This window comes from Ovis canadensis, chromosome 18, assembly GCF_042477335.2.
Source record: "Ovis canadensis isolate MfBH-ARS-UI-01 breed Bighorn chromosome 18, ARS-UI_OviCan_v2, whole genome shotgun sequence".
Taxonomy (NCBI): Eukaryota; Metazoa; Chordata; class Mammalia; order Artiodactyla; family Bovidae; genus Ovis; species Ovis canadensis.
Genome location: NC_091262.1, coordinates 45605769 through 45620301, shown reverse-complemented (window position 1 = coordinate 45620301; position 14533 = coordinate 45605769). Strand labels below are relative to the sequence as shown.

The 14533-nt window shown below is 37.2% G+C and overlaps 1 protein-coding gene across 2 annotated transcripts in view; it reads left to right on the top strand.

Moving 5' to 3' along the window:
• SCAPER (S-phase cyclin A associated protein in the ER) overlaps positions 1-14533 on the top strand; it is a 401024-nt gene that overhangs the window by 17868 nt on the left and 368623 nt on the right. For both annotated transcript variants that reach the window (XM_069560135.1, XM_069560134.1), the window contains exon 2: positions 1157-1223. In XM_069560135.1, the coding sequence (XP_069416236.1) occupies positions 1218-1223 (6 nt within the window). In that variant the 5' untranslated portion in view covers positions 1157-1217. The remainder of the gene's footprint in view (positions 1-1156; positions 1224-14533) is intronic.

Below are 14533 nucleotides of genomic sequence, written 5' to 3'. Positions count from 1 at the left end.
TGTACAAGCACTTTATTCTTTTTTTAATGGCTGAATAAGATTTCCTTGAATGGATATAGCACATTTTATTTATCCATCAGTTTTTGGACATTTGGGTTGTGTCCACTTTTTGGCTATTAGGAATAACGTTGCTATGAATACTTGTATGTAAGTTTTTGTTTGAACATGTTTTTATTTGCAGTGCTGCATTTAAAAGGGAGTGGATTCACTTGGTGAAGATAAGTGACCAAGACCGTTGTCTCAGAAAGTTGGGTTCCAGTTGCTGCTTATTTTTCTTTGTTCAGCAGCGTTTCTTACAGGATTAAGCCACTGTTTCTTGCAATTTCTCTGTTCTCTCTCTTTTTTTTTTAATCTAGTTTCCTAGCTTTGAATGAAGATTTGACCACCATTAAATAGATTCCCTGAAAAGTAGGATCTGTTCTGTGTAGACCCTTCAGTTCAGTTCAGTTGCTCAGTCGTGTCCAACTCTTTGCGACCCTATGAATCGCAGCATGCCAGGCCTCCCTGTCCATCACCAACTCCCGGAGTTCGCTCAGACTCATGTCCATCGAGTCAGTGATGCCATCCAGCCATCTCATGCTCTGTCGTCCCCTTCTCCTCCTGCCCCCAATCCCTCCCAGCATCAGAGTCTTTTCCAATGAGTCAAGTCTTCTCATGAGGTGGCCAAAGTACTGGAGTTTCAGCTTTAGCATCATTCCTTCCAAAGAAATCCCGGGCTGATCTCCTTCAGAATTCATTAGTGGGTCATAATTCAGTGAAAACAGTATTTAAATAATGAAATAGAGCAGGAAATATTAGAGTGCATCTCTCACAATAGAGGTAAATGTAACTTCATGAAACTTTGTTTCAATAAGAAGTATGTATTCGTAGATTATAGTAAAAGAAGTTTCAAGCCTACAGATTAGGATATCAGAGACTGTTTATGTAATTAATACTTTTTCTCTTCTATTTATTTTTGGAGAGCATTGAGGTATTGTTCAGCATAAAACATGCTATAGTATAACCAAATGAAATATAAAGGAGTAATGTTTTTGTTGTTGTTGAATATAATGAGAAACTTAATGGGAATGAAATTTTTATCTTTTTATAAACAAATATGATTTTATGACAGTGTTATGGCTAATAGTATGTACTGTATATATTTTTTTTATTATAGGAATCATACTGCATGGATTTGTGTGGTAAATGAGCTTCTTGGCATAGAAAGGAATTAAAAAATGATGGTAAGTGATCAGTTTACCTTAAACATTAACCTTAGTTTTTTTAGCCTCCTTCTACCTTCTTTCCTTCCTTCCCGTTTTTCATTCATCTTCCTTTTTGATGTAATATTTGTTACCTATAAGATACTCTATGGAACATGTGTTATAAAGCACAGCAGTTAAGGTAACTAACAGTGAGTGTACTGTTCAACCCTAGAGGCATAGACTCTCACTCTTAACATTTGTATGACCTAGGGCAAGAATACAGATGGAAGTTAGCTTTTTTCTTAATGTCTTAATCTTAAAAAGTTATAAATTAGTTTATGTCAGCAGCTTGACCTACTTTCCTACCCAGGGCTCAGCCAGGTCTTAAAGGAGAAATGCTCTCCCTGGGGTTGGCAGGGTGGAAGTTGGGCCAGGATGGTCTCTGAATCTCAGATGGGCACTAATGTGGTGAAACGCCCCAGAAACCCTGGGCAGATGAGTTCTACTTTTTAAACTCAAGATTTATAGGCAGTTCTAAGTATCTACTCAAACTATCTCACTCAAACCCAAGAGGAGGAGGAAATGCAGTTTATGGGATAATCCAGGTGCCTAGAGACTTCTTTAGGAAATGGGGGGTGGCCATTTTTAAGTAAAATTAGATATTTTTATCTTGGTTTCCCAGCACAGAGGCTGTGGTTTGCCTTCTTCCTTCTCTTCCTCATTGTTCGCTCTTAGGGTGGGGAGGCCTCAGTTCAGTGTGTGAATCCCTCTGGATTAATTCCTATATACTCAATTAGTTACTTGCTATCTTTTTGTTTTGACTTTTTTGATGTTTTGATATTTTGATAGGTGTAATCTTCTAAAGTGTAGGACTTAGGGCAGGAGCCTCCTCTTTTGGGTGTAAATGTAGGATTATATTTACTTATATTTTCCTTTCCTATCTCATCCTAACCCATTCCACACTCCAGTTCCTTTTATATCTTAAAGACATAAATAATAAGTTCTGAGTTTTAAATTTTTAAAATCTGTCATTTGAGATAATTTTTCTTCTGCCTTTTATATTCTGAAAATTTCTTACAGTGAGGGCCGTTCAGTCCTAAGCTCTGTTTTTGTTTGTCTGAATCTTTTTTCCTGCCCTGATTTTCAAAGATGGTGTTGCTGAATGTAGAAGTCTAGATGAAGAAAATTTTCTCTCAGTATTCTGAAAGCATTTATTCCACTGTTTCAGCCTCTTTTTAGTCTTTCAGAAAGTTGTGTGCTTTATTTGTTTAAGGCTGTGCTGCGTCTTCGTTGCTGCACGGGCTTTCCTCTGGCTGCGGACAGTGGGCGCTGCTCTCTAGCTGCGGCGTGCAGGCCTCTCGTCGCTTCTCTGCGGTGGAGCTCAGGCTCCAGGACGCGTGGACTTACGTAGCTGTGGAACAGGGGCTCAGTTGCTCTACAGCATGTGGGATTTTCCTGGATCAGGGATCGAACCCATGTCTCCTGCATTGGCAGGCGGGTTCTTTACCACTGTGCCACCAGGGAAGCCTCTCTTTTTGATTTGTTTTGTTTTAATATTATATACAGTGTTTCATGCTTGCTTGCTAAGTCAATTTAGTCGTGTCCTACTCTTTGTGACCCTATGGACTGCACGCTGCCAGGCTCCTCTGTCCATGAAAATTTTCCAGGCAATACTAGAATGGATTGCCATGCCCTCCTTCAGGGGCTCTCCCTGACCCAGGGATCGAACCCACATCTCATTGTTTCCTGGGTTGGCAGGTGGGTTCTTTACCACTATACAATGTTTATGTGGTTCAGAATGCAAACTCTTTTTTTTCTTAATATATACATTTTGTTGAAGTATAGTTGACATACAGTGTTTCAGGTACACAGCAAGGTGATTCTGTTATATACATACTATATTTCAAATTATTTTCTGTTATAGGTTATTGCAAGATATTGGCTGTAGTTCCCTTTTATATAGTAACCCTTTCTTGTGTATCTGTTTTTTAAATTAGATATCTAGTATTCTGTTCATACTAACTCAAGCAGGTAGAATCAAAATGTCATAAATTTTTTAGCTAGGCAAAAAGTCATACGTTTTCTAAAATATATAATTATACATACTATTTATGTATTTATGTGTAAAGACTTTTCTGCTATGCTTGATAAAGTCTTGAGAAAGAATAAAAAAAAAGAGAGAAATTGGAAAACAAACTAAATGAAATGGGAGCACTGAATATGAAAGAAAAAAATGAAACAAACTAGATAAAAGTAAAAGATCATCATATAGTCCAGTTTTTAAATATGGTTGCTCATTAGAAACACATCTGGAACTTTGTAGAAAAATAGCAATACCTGGGTATTTGTATTTTTCAAAAAATTCCAAGGTAATTCTGGTATGTATCTTGATTTTAAACAGTGATTAGAAGTTTTTCTATTAAATGGTAGCTTTAGTGATATAGAATTCCATTATTTTCTGTTGACTGATCATGATACAATGCTATTAAGTGAGTAATAGTTCTATAATTACAATAGTAAAACTTTTTTTTATTTTTTAAAATTTAAATTTATTTAATTGAAGGCTAATTACTTTACAATATTGTATTGGTTTTGCCATACATCAACATGAATCTGCCACGGGTGTACACGTGTTCTCCATCCTGAACTGCCCTCCCTCCTCCCTCCCCGTACCATCCCTCTGGGTCATCCCAGTGCACCAGACCCGAGCATCCTGTATCCTGCATCGAACCTGGACTGGCAATTCGTTTCTTATATGATATTATACATGTTTCAGTGCCATTCCCCCAAATCATCCAAATAAAAGATAATTATATTTGTAAGTTACAATGAAAACATGATTGACTAACAATATAAAATAATTACATACAATTTGAGGGGGTAAGTAGAGTGATGTGGTTAAATGGAAGTACATACATGCACAGGTTTTTATCCACCCAGCCAGTCTAGGTCACTTGTCCATTCTTCTGGCGTGTAATCTGTTTGCACTTAAGGTAATTATCCATATGTATGATCTTATTCCCACTCTTAATTGTTTTAGGTTTATTTTGTGTAGGTCTTTTCCTTCTCTTGTGTTTCCTGCCTGAAGAAGGAACTTTATGCCTAGAGAGTTTCCTTTAGCATTTGTTGTAAAGCAGATTGGTGGTGCTATTCATAACTTAAAAGTTAGCTATTCATGACTTCTGTTTGTCTGGAAAGCTTTTGATTTCTTCATCAGTCTTAACAGAGTCTTGCTGGGTGAAGTATTCTTGGTTGTAGTTCTTCCCTTTCATCACTTTAAATATATTGTGCCAATCCCTTCTGGCTTGTAGAGTTTCTCTTGAGAAGTCAGCTGATAACCTGATGGGAGTCCCTTATATGTTATTTGTCATTTTTCCCTTTTTGCTTTTAATATTTTATCTTTGTCTTTAATTTTTGTCAGTTTGATTACTGTGTGTCTTGGTGTGTTCCTCCTTGGGTTTATCCTGCCTGGCACTCTGCTTCCTGGACTTAGTTGAGTATTTCCTTTCCCATGATACGGATTTTTTCAGCTATTATATTTTCAAATATTTTCTCAGGTCCTTTCTCCCTCTCTTCTCCTTCTGGGACCGCTATAATGTGAACGTTGGTGCGTTTAACGTTGTCTCATAGGTCTCTTAGGCTGTCTTCGTTTTTTTTTTTCTCTTCATTCTGTTTTCTATATTCTGTTCTGCGGCACTGATTTCCACCATCTGTCCTCAGGTCACTTGTCCGTTCTTCTGGCTCAGTTGTTCCGCTATTAATTCCTTAGTCTAGTGTGTGGTTCCTATCTGGTTGCTTGTTATTTAGTTCTTCTAGGTCTTCGGTAAATGTTTATTAAATCTCCGTTCTATTTCTGATATCCTTGATCATCTTCACTGCAATTATTCTGAATTCTTTTTCTGGAAGGTTGCCTATCTCCGCTTCGTTTGGTGGTTTTTCTGGGGGTTTATCTTGTCCCTTCATCTGGGACATAACTCTGCTTTTTCATCCTAATGATTAACTTCCTGTAATGTCGTTTTTGTTCTAGCTGCTGTGGGATTGTGGTTCTTCTTCCGTCTTCTCTCTGCCCTCTGGTGGATGAGGCTAAGAGCTTGTGTAAGCTTCCTGATGGGAAGGTTGTTGTTTCTGTTGTTCAGTTGCCAAGTTGCATCTGACTCTTTTTAGCCCCATGGACTGAAGCACACTAGGCTTCCCTGTCCCTCACCTTCTCCCAGAGTTTGTCCAAGTTCATGTCCATTGAATTGGTGATACCATCCAACTATCTCATTCTCTTGTCATGCCCTTCTTCTCCTGCCCTCAGTCTTTCCCAGCAGCAAGGTCTTTTCCAATGAGTCGGCTCTTTACATCAGTTGGCCAAAGTATTGGAGCTGGAGCTTCAGCCTCAGCATCAGTGGTAATGAGTATTTAGGGTTGATTTTCTTTAATATTGACTGGTTTGATTGCCTTGCAATCCAGGGGACTCTCAAGAGTCTTCTCCAGCACCACAGTTCAAAAGCATCAATTCTTCTGCACTCTGCCTTCTTTATGGTCCAGCTCTCACATCTGTATATGATTACCGGAAAGACCATGTCCTTGACTATACAGACCTTTGTCGGCAAAGTGATGTCTTTGCTTTTTAATATACTGTCTGCATTTGTCATAGCTTTTCTTGCAAGGAGCAGTTGTCTTCTAATTTCATGGCTGCAGTCACCATCCACAGTGATTTTTGAGCCCAAGAAGAAGAAATCTGCTACTGCTTCCGCCTTTCCCCCTTCTATTTGCCATGAAGTGAGGGGACCGGATGCCATGATCTTAGTTTTTTTAATATTGAGTTTTAAGCTAGCTTTTTCACCCTTTTTCCACTTTCATCAAGAGGCTCTTTAGTTCCTCTCTGCTTTCTGCCATTAAAGTGGTATCATTTGCATATCTGAGATTGTTGATAATTCTCCTGGAAATCTTGATTCCAGCTTGTAACTTATGTAGCCTGGCATTTTGTATGATGAGCTCTGCATGTAAGTCAGATAAACAGGGTGACAATAAACAGCCTTGCTGTATTCCTTTCTCAATTTTCAACCTGTCAGTTGTTCTGTGTAAGGTTCTAACTGTTGCTTCTTGACCAGCATACAGGTTTCTCAGAAGACAGGTAGGATGGTCTGATATTCCCACCTCTCTAAGAGTTTTCCACAGTTTGTTATGATCCATACAGTCAAAGCCTTTAGAATAGTCAGTGAAACAGAGGTAGATATTTTTCTGGAATTTTCTTGCTTTCTCTATGATCCAGCGATTGTTGACAATTTGATCTCTGGTTCCTCTGCCTTTTCTAATCCAGCTTGAAGATCTGGAAGTTTTCAGTTTCACATAATGCTGAAGCCTCACTTGAAGGATTTTGAGCATAACCTTACTAGCATGGGAGATGAGTGTAATTGTCTGGTAGTTTGAACATTCTTTAGTACTGCCCTTCTTGGAAATTGCAGTGAAGATTGACCTTTTCCTGTCTTGTGGCCACTGCTGGATTTTCCAAACTTGCTGACATATCATGATATCATATCATATCATAAAATCTGATAGGATTTTAAACAGCTCTGCTGAAATTCTGTCAACTCCACTAGCTTTATAGGCAGCATTGCTTCCTAAGGCCCACTTGACTTCACACTCCAGGATGTCTGGTTCTGGGTGAGTGACCTCACCACTGTGATTATCTGGTCATTAAGACCTTTTTTGTACAGTTCTTCTGGGTGTTCTTGCCATCTCTTTTGATCTCTGTATGGCACTAGGTGGCACACTGTGACTTTGGATGAAAATACATATATTTCATTTAAATCTCTCGGAAGAAAAGAACCTATATGAAAATACTGTTCGAAATAGACATCTGGAATATTATGGAGTATCTTGAACTCATTTATTGCATTTCAAACCTGATGCTTAAATAGTTTAAAATTTATATTAAGTTACTACTGAGATTTTTTTATAAGAATAGGATTATTAAAATTGATCAAAATATGTGAGTTTTTACTGAAAAGAGTTCATTCAGCTTATGTTGCAGAAGGCAGCTGTCCTTTAAGCCAAAAAATGGTTTTCAATCATGTGTTGTAGTAAGATGAGTGTTACAATGTTTTTCTTTATAAAGTATTGGAATTAAGAATGATGACAGTCCTGAACTGGTGGTTTTTCTTTGAAAGTGTGTATGTGTACTAAGTATAAAAGAACTAACCTCATAATTTGTAGTAGAACTGAAATGTTTATAGAGTAAGAAAATACTAGGGCTATAAGTATGAAGTCAGTCACCAGCCTATAGGTGACATTTTAAAACGTGGATAATGTGAAGAAATGAAAATAAATGTTTTCAGTGGCTGCTAAAGTCATTAGGTGAAAGGTTGATAGAGAAATGTTTAGATTTCAAGTTTCCTGGTACTACAACATTGTTATCTTGTGGTCATTTTAGTTCTGAGAAACCCACTATTTTATGAAGTGCATTGTCTCTCAAATCTAATCCCTTTAATCTCTTTGTCACTTCCACTATATAATCATAAGGGATTTGATTTAGGTCATACCTGAATGGCCTAGTGATTTTCCCTACTTTCTTCACTTTAAGTCTGAATTTTGCAATAAGGAGCTCATGATCTGAGCCATAGCTAGCCCCAGGTCTTGATTTTGCTGACTGTATAGAGCTTCTCCATTTTTGGCTGCATGGAATACAATCAATCTGAGTTTCTGGTATTGACCATTTGGGGTCCATGTGGGAAATCATTTCTTGTATTGTTGGAAGAGGGTGTTTGCTCTGACCAGTGTGTTCTCTTGGCATAACTCTGTTAGCCTTTGCCCTTCTTTCTTTTGTACTCCAAGGCCAAACTTGCCTGTTACTCCAGGTATCTCTCAACTTCCTACTTTAGCATTCTAATCCCCTCTGATGAAAAGGACATCTTTTTTTTGGTGTTAGTCCTAAAAGGTCTTGTAGGTCTTCATAGAACCACATGGTACCCCAATAAAAACTGAACTATTAGAAAAGATGCAGGCAGTAAATGCTGGGGAGGAAGCCAATAAATGTACATTGTAGGGTGGCAGAATAGAAGAGAAAATGTTATATAAATGCCCTGAATTAGGAAGGAGCTTGGTGGCTATAGGGAACTGATTAAATGTCAGTGGAGTTGGAGCATGGCAAACGGGAAGAGTAATGGAAGATGAGGCTAGAGAGGTAAATAGAGGCTGGCTTGTGCTTTTAGATAATGCCAGATTTCTTAAGTGGTTGTGTATTAGTTTAACTTTCTGTCAGCAGTGCAAGCAGTTGCCCAACTCCTTGCCATCACATGGTGTTGTCATTTATTTAAAAATGTTTTAATAGTTTCAGTGCTTACTTTTGAGTACCTTTTTATGTGATAGTTGGTTATTTATATGTCTTTTGTGAGTGCCTATTCAATTTTCATTTTCTTGTTGGGTTATCTTTCTTTTTCTAATTGATTTAAGGATTTCTTTATTCTGGGTATAAGACCTTTGTTACTTTTACACATATATCTTCTTTGTGGCTTGCTTTTTTATTCTTTTAATGATGTCTTTTTAATATAAGAATGTGTTCTTAATTCCAGTGAAGTTCAATTCATCATTTTTTTCCTGTATGATTAGTGCTGTTTTGTATCCTGATTAAGACTTTTTTCTATACCTGAAGATCATGAAAATATCATCCTTTATTATCATTATTTTTAGGACCTTTTATTTTCCTGTCATTTCAGATTTAAGAAAGGTTGCAAGAGTACAGATAATTCTTTGATATTCTTTCACTAACTTTACCAATTGCTAATTTTGTCTCTTTTCCTTTCTCATATTCTCTCTTTTGTTTTATATGTGTATGTGTATATAAAACATACATGCATACACACACATATAAAATCACATATAGGGAATTCCCTGGTGGTCCTGTGCTTAGGACTCTGTGCTTCCACTGTAAGGGGCCTAGGTTCCATCCCTGCTTGGGGAACTAGGATCCCACATGCTGCATGGTATGGCCAAAAAGAAAAACACCTATACAGACAAAGACATATGCATATGTAGCTACACACATGTACAGTTGTTTGTAGACACATCCCTGCATCAAGCAGATCTCCTGGAGAGGGGAATGGCTTCCCACTCTAGTACTCTTGTCTGGAGAATTCCATTGATAGAGGAGCTTGACGGGTTAAAGCCTTTGGGGTTGCAAAGAGTCAGACATAACTGAGCGACTAACTCTTTCACTTTTTCATAAATACATGCATATTACTCTTCCATGAACCACTTAAGAATATTTTGATCTTGAGGAGACAGCAGTGAGCAGTGGTGTGAAGAGATCTTAGTTCCCTGCCCAGGAATTGAACCTGGGTAGCCTGGGTGAGCGATTTTACTTTCACTTTTCACTTTCATGCATTGGAGAAGGAAATGGCAACCCACTCCAGTGTTCTTGCCTGGAGAATCCCAGGGATGGTGGAGCCTGGTGGGCTGCTGTCTGTGGGGTCACACAGAGTCTGACACGACTGAAGCGACTTAGCAGCAGCAGCAGCAGCAGCCTGGGTGAACTCAAGGGACATGAGTTTGAGCAAACTCTGGGACATAATGAAGGACAGGGAATCCTAGCATGATGCGATACATGGGGTCATAGAGAGTCGGATATGACTTAGCAACTGAACAATAACAACAGCCTGGGTGAAAACCAGGAATCGTATCTACTAGACCACCTGTAGGGCTAGCGGCTAGAAGCAAAGTTGCTTTGGCTTTTGCGCCCGTTGAAAAATGAATTTCTCAAGAAGGTAAAAGCTATAAAAATAGGTACAGAGTTTATTATTAGAGACGTAGCACAGCAAATGGGAGGGCACACAGAGAAACAGTTTATTTCAGATAGAAGCAAGGCAGAGGCATACACCCAGAGAGAAAGGATGTGGGTGTCCTGCCTGCGAGGAGGAGCTCACCGAGGGGTGAGTCAAATCACTTACCCAGGCAGTTCTTTCAGGTCTGTTTTGAAGAATGTCATTTGATTTGGGTCATATTTTCTTCTTATAGACTCAGATTTTGTGTTTTTGGCAGAATATCACGCGAATGGTGGTGTATCCTTCTCAGTATATCACATCAGGAAGCATATGATGTCAGTTTGTCCTACTATTGATCATGTGGACTCTGATCACTTGGTTAATATAGGGTGTTGTCAGGTTTTTCTCATTGAAGTTTGCTTTGTCTTTTGAAGTGAAAGTGAAGTCGCTCAGTCGTGTCTGACTCTTTGCGACCTCATGGACTGTAGCGACGGTAGCCTATCAGGTTGTTCCATCCATGGGATTTTCCAGGCAAGAGTGCTGGAGTGGATTACCATTTCCTTCTCCAGGGGATCTTCCCCAGGAATTGAACCCAGGTCTCCCGCATTGCAGGCAGATGCTTTACCATCTGAGCCAAGTAGTATGTTATTTGTTGAGAGAGACTTTGAGGCCTTGTAAATATCCTGCAACTCATCAAACCATCTACCCACTAGTTTTAGCATTCACTGATGATAATAATTATTAATTATCTACATGCCTATCTATCTGTCTGCCTGTCTTTCAGGCTTCTTGGATTTTTTATTTTATTTAATATTACATTCTACTACTGCCATTTATTTTGATGCTCACATTGTCCTTGACTTAGCTGGTGGAAGTTCCTTCACACCGGCTCTTGTATCTTTTCATATGCTTCTATTATTGTTTGGGTCCTTCTATACTTTCTAGTCTAACAAGCTATTCTAGATTCATCTTATAATTTCCCTCTCCTTCTTTTTCTCACCTTATTACATGGACTAGGAACTTCAGTATCATGATGATGGAAGTGGTGATTGTAGGCATCCTGTCTCTTTCAAGATTGTATCATTTAATATGATATTTGCTGAAATTTGTGAAAAATTTTTATCATAAATGGGTATCCAGGTTTATCACATGCTTTTTTCATCTGTTGAAAAGAATATCAAACTCTTCTCCTTTATTTAGTTAATATGATGAATTGCATTCATTGATTAAAAAATGTTAAATCAGCCTTGCTTCCTGAAATAAAATCAACTTGGTTGTGATGTTTTCACTGGATTCAGTTTGCAGATGTGTGTGTGTGTGTGTGTGTGTGTGTGTGTGTGTGTAGGTATATGTAATGTAAAAGTTCACATTGTTACTTTTGAAGGAGTTTGAACTGCTTATTTCCTTTTCTTGTCCTCTTAGGTTCTAATATTCAGGGTCATGAGTCACTCTGTGACTTGAGATTTGAGCCTTCATGTTTGTCTTTGGAAGAATGTAGTATAATTTCTCCTTCAGTGATTAAGGGAATTCACCAGTGAAACTCATTTAAGCCTGGATTTTCTTTTATGGAATTTCTTTAGTAAATATTTCTTCAGTATTTAAAAATTTTAAATTTCTTTAGTAAATACTCAGATTTTTCCATTTCCTTTTGTGCCAAAGAAAGAAAGAAAGATAGCACTAAGTCGTGTCCAACTCTTGAGATCCCACGAACTGCAGCCTGCCAGGCTCCTTTGTCCATGAGATTCTCCAGGCAAGAATACTGGAGTGGGTTGCCATTTCCTTCTCCAGGGGATCTTCCCAACCCAGGAATTGAACCCAGAGCTCCCTCATTGCAGGCAGATGCTTTACCGACTGAGCTACACAGGAAGCCCCAAGATTTTATGCCAAGATTTGGTTAAATTGTGTTTTTCAAGGAATTTGTGCAAATTATAAAAATTTTCAAATTCATATTTTATTTATAACATTCTTTTATCTTTCTGATGTCTAGAGGCTCTAGAATCTTAGTGATCTTCCTTTTTGTTTTTGGTATTGATAATTGTTGCCTTCTTTCTTCTCTTTGCTTCATCAGTCTTGCTAAGAGGCATATGCATTTCTTGGTAAACATTCTAAACACTTGCTTTCTTAGGTAATATACTGTTAAGAGTCAAACTTAAAAACTTTCCCTCAAGACTGATGTGTATACTTTTTATTGAAACATTTAGTATTTGAACATTCCTCTGTAAAATCTCCTTATGGCACTAGGTGGCACACTGTGACTTTGGATGAAAATACATATATTTTGTTTAAATCTCTTGGAAGAAAAGAACCTATATGAAAATACTGTTTGAAATAGACATCTGGAATATTATGGAGTATCTTGGACTCATTTATTGCATTTCAAACCCTGATACTTAAATTAAAAAGTTTAAAATTATATTAAGTTACTACTGAGATTTTTAAAATAATAGATTACTAAAATTGATAAAAATATATGAGTTTTTACTGAAAAGAGCTCATTCAGCTTATGTTGCAGAAGGCAGGTGTCCTTTAAGCTGAAAAATGGTTTTCAATCGTGTGTTGTAGTAAGATGAGTGTTATAATGTTTTTCTTTATAAAGTATTGGAATTAAGAATGATGACAGTCCTGAACTGGTGAGTTTTTCTTCGAATGTGTATATGTGTACTAAGTATAAAAGAACTAACCTCATAATTTGTAGTAGAACTGAAATGTTTATAGAATAAGAAAATACTAAATTTCAAGTTTTCTGGTACTAAACGTTGCTATCTTGTGGTCATTTTAGTTCTGAGAAACTCACTATGTTATGAAGACTCTTGAGTTATAAAGAATATGATAGTAAATTTTATGATCTGATATATAGCTATGCATATTTACCTATACAGTTTTCTTTGACTGCATAAGAGAATTATCTGAAAAAGAGATGAAAAGTAGGTGACCTACTGACATATAGTCATCTGGCCTGAAAAGAATAGTGATACTTCTTGGTTAAAACAATGCTTAGATAATCTAAATGATAAATGCCAACCTAAGTTATATAAAGCTAATAATCATTGGGAGATGTCTTTAAGCAAAAGGAAGCGATTTTATGATATTACATTGATTGGAAAATATGGGAATAGAAAAGCGATGATTCAAGTGTTTTGCACAGAGTGGAGCTGGAACATTGTTCACGAACTAATGAGTTTCAGTGAAAGCTTATGAGTCATATAAGTAGATGTCATGTGTATATCCAGGGTAAGGTCAGAGTAATGAAGAAATGTGAATACAGGTGTTTATTTTAAAAATATCAAAAGTTAAGTTCTGGAGAGGAAAATTTGGGTTAACTTTATAATACAGTATTAGAGTGGAAGGGAACAGTCTTTGTTTTCCTAATAGTTTGAGCTAGTTGTTTCATTTATGTATTTTGAAATTCAGTTCCTGTTACTCACATATTTGTCTTCTTTGATTATTCCCTTTTTCCCTACATATGCAGTTTCACTTTCTGTGGATCATCACCATCGGCATAAAAATATGCTGGCACTCATTTAAAAAACCTCAGTTCATTTCTGCTTTCTTCTTTCTCAGTTCACCTTTATTACAATACTCAAAGTTTTTTTTTTTTTTTTAATACTTACTGTCTGCATTTTCTTACTCAACATTCTCTTGAACTCTCAAGTTGAGTTTTTGACCCTACTGTTCTACCGAATAGATAGTAATAAGTGACTGATTTATTTATTATAGATTATTTATTTTATCACTGTCTGGACAATGCAGAGCTGCCTATCTTATTGTGCTGTTGCTTCTTTAAAGGTGAACTTTCCGCCCCTCTTCTGTATGCTTTTAAAATTTTCCCTGTGCTTCTGGTTATCATCAGTTTTTCTGTGCTAGTCTCAGCATGGTTTTCTTTGTATTTGTATTTGTCTTGCTTAGAGTTTGTAGAGCTCCTGAAATAATTGAGCTTATATCTCTTGTCAGCTTTATACTATCAAAAGCATTAGTGGAACAGTTGGTGAAATTTAAACAATTACTGTAATTTAGATAATTTGGATCAATGATAATTTTCTGATTTGATAGTCATAGTATAGTTATATGAAGGAGTATCTTTTAGATATATGAAATACACATTGAAGTACTTAAGGGCAAAATGTATCATGATTACAGCTTATTCTCAAATGTAAATTGTTTATTATAGAAGTTGCTTGTGAGCTCCTGCCCTAGCATATAGTGACTTTTTTCTTCTCTCAAAGGCATTTCTGTCGTTCAGTTGCTCAACTGTGTCCTACTCTTTGCAACCCAATGGTCTGAATTACACCAGGCTTCCCTGTCCTTCACCATCTCCTAGAGATTGCTCAAACTCATGTCCATTGAATTGGTGATGCCATCCAGCCATCTCATCCTCTTTTGTCCCCTTCTCCTCTTGCCTTTGATCTTTCCCAGTCTCAGGCTCTTTTCCAACAAGTTGGCTCTTAGCATCAGGTGACCAAAGTATTAGATTTCAGCTTCAGCATCAGACCTTCCAATGAATATTCAGGGTTGATTTCTTTTAGGATTGACTGGTTTGATCTCCTTGCAGTTCAAGGGACTCTCAAGAATCTTCTCCAGCATCACAATTCAGAAGCATCAATT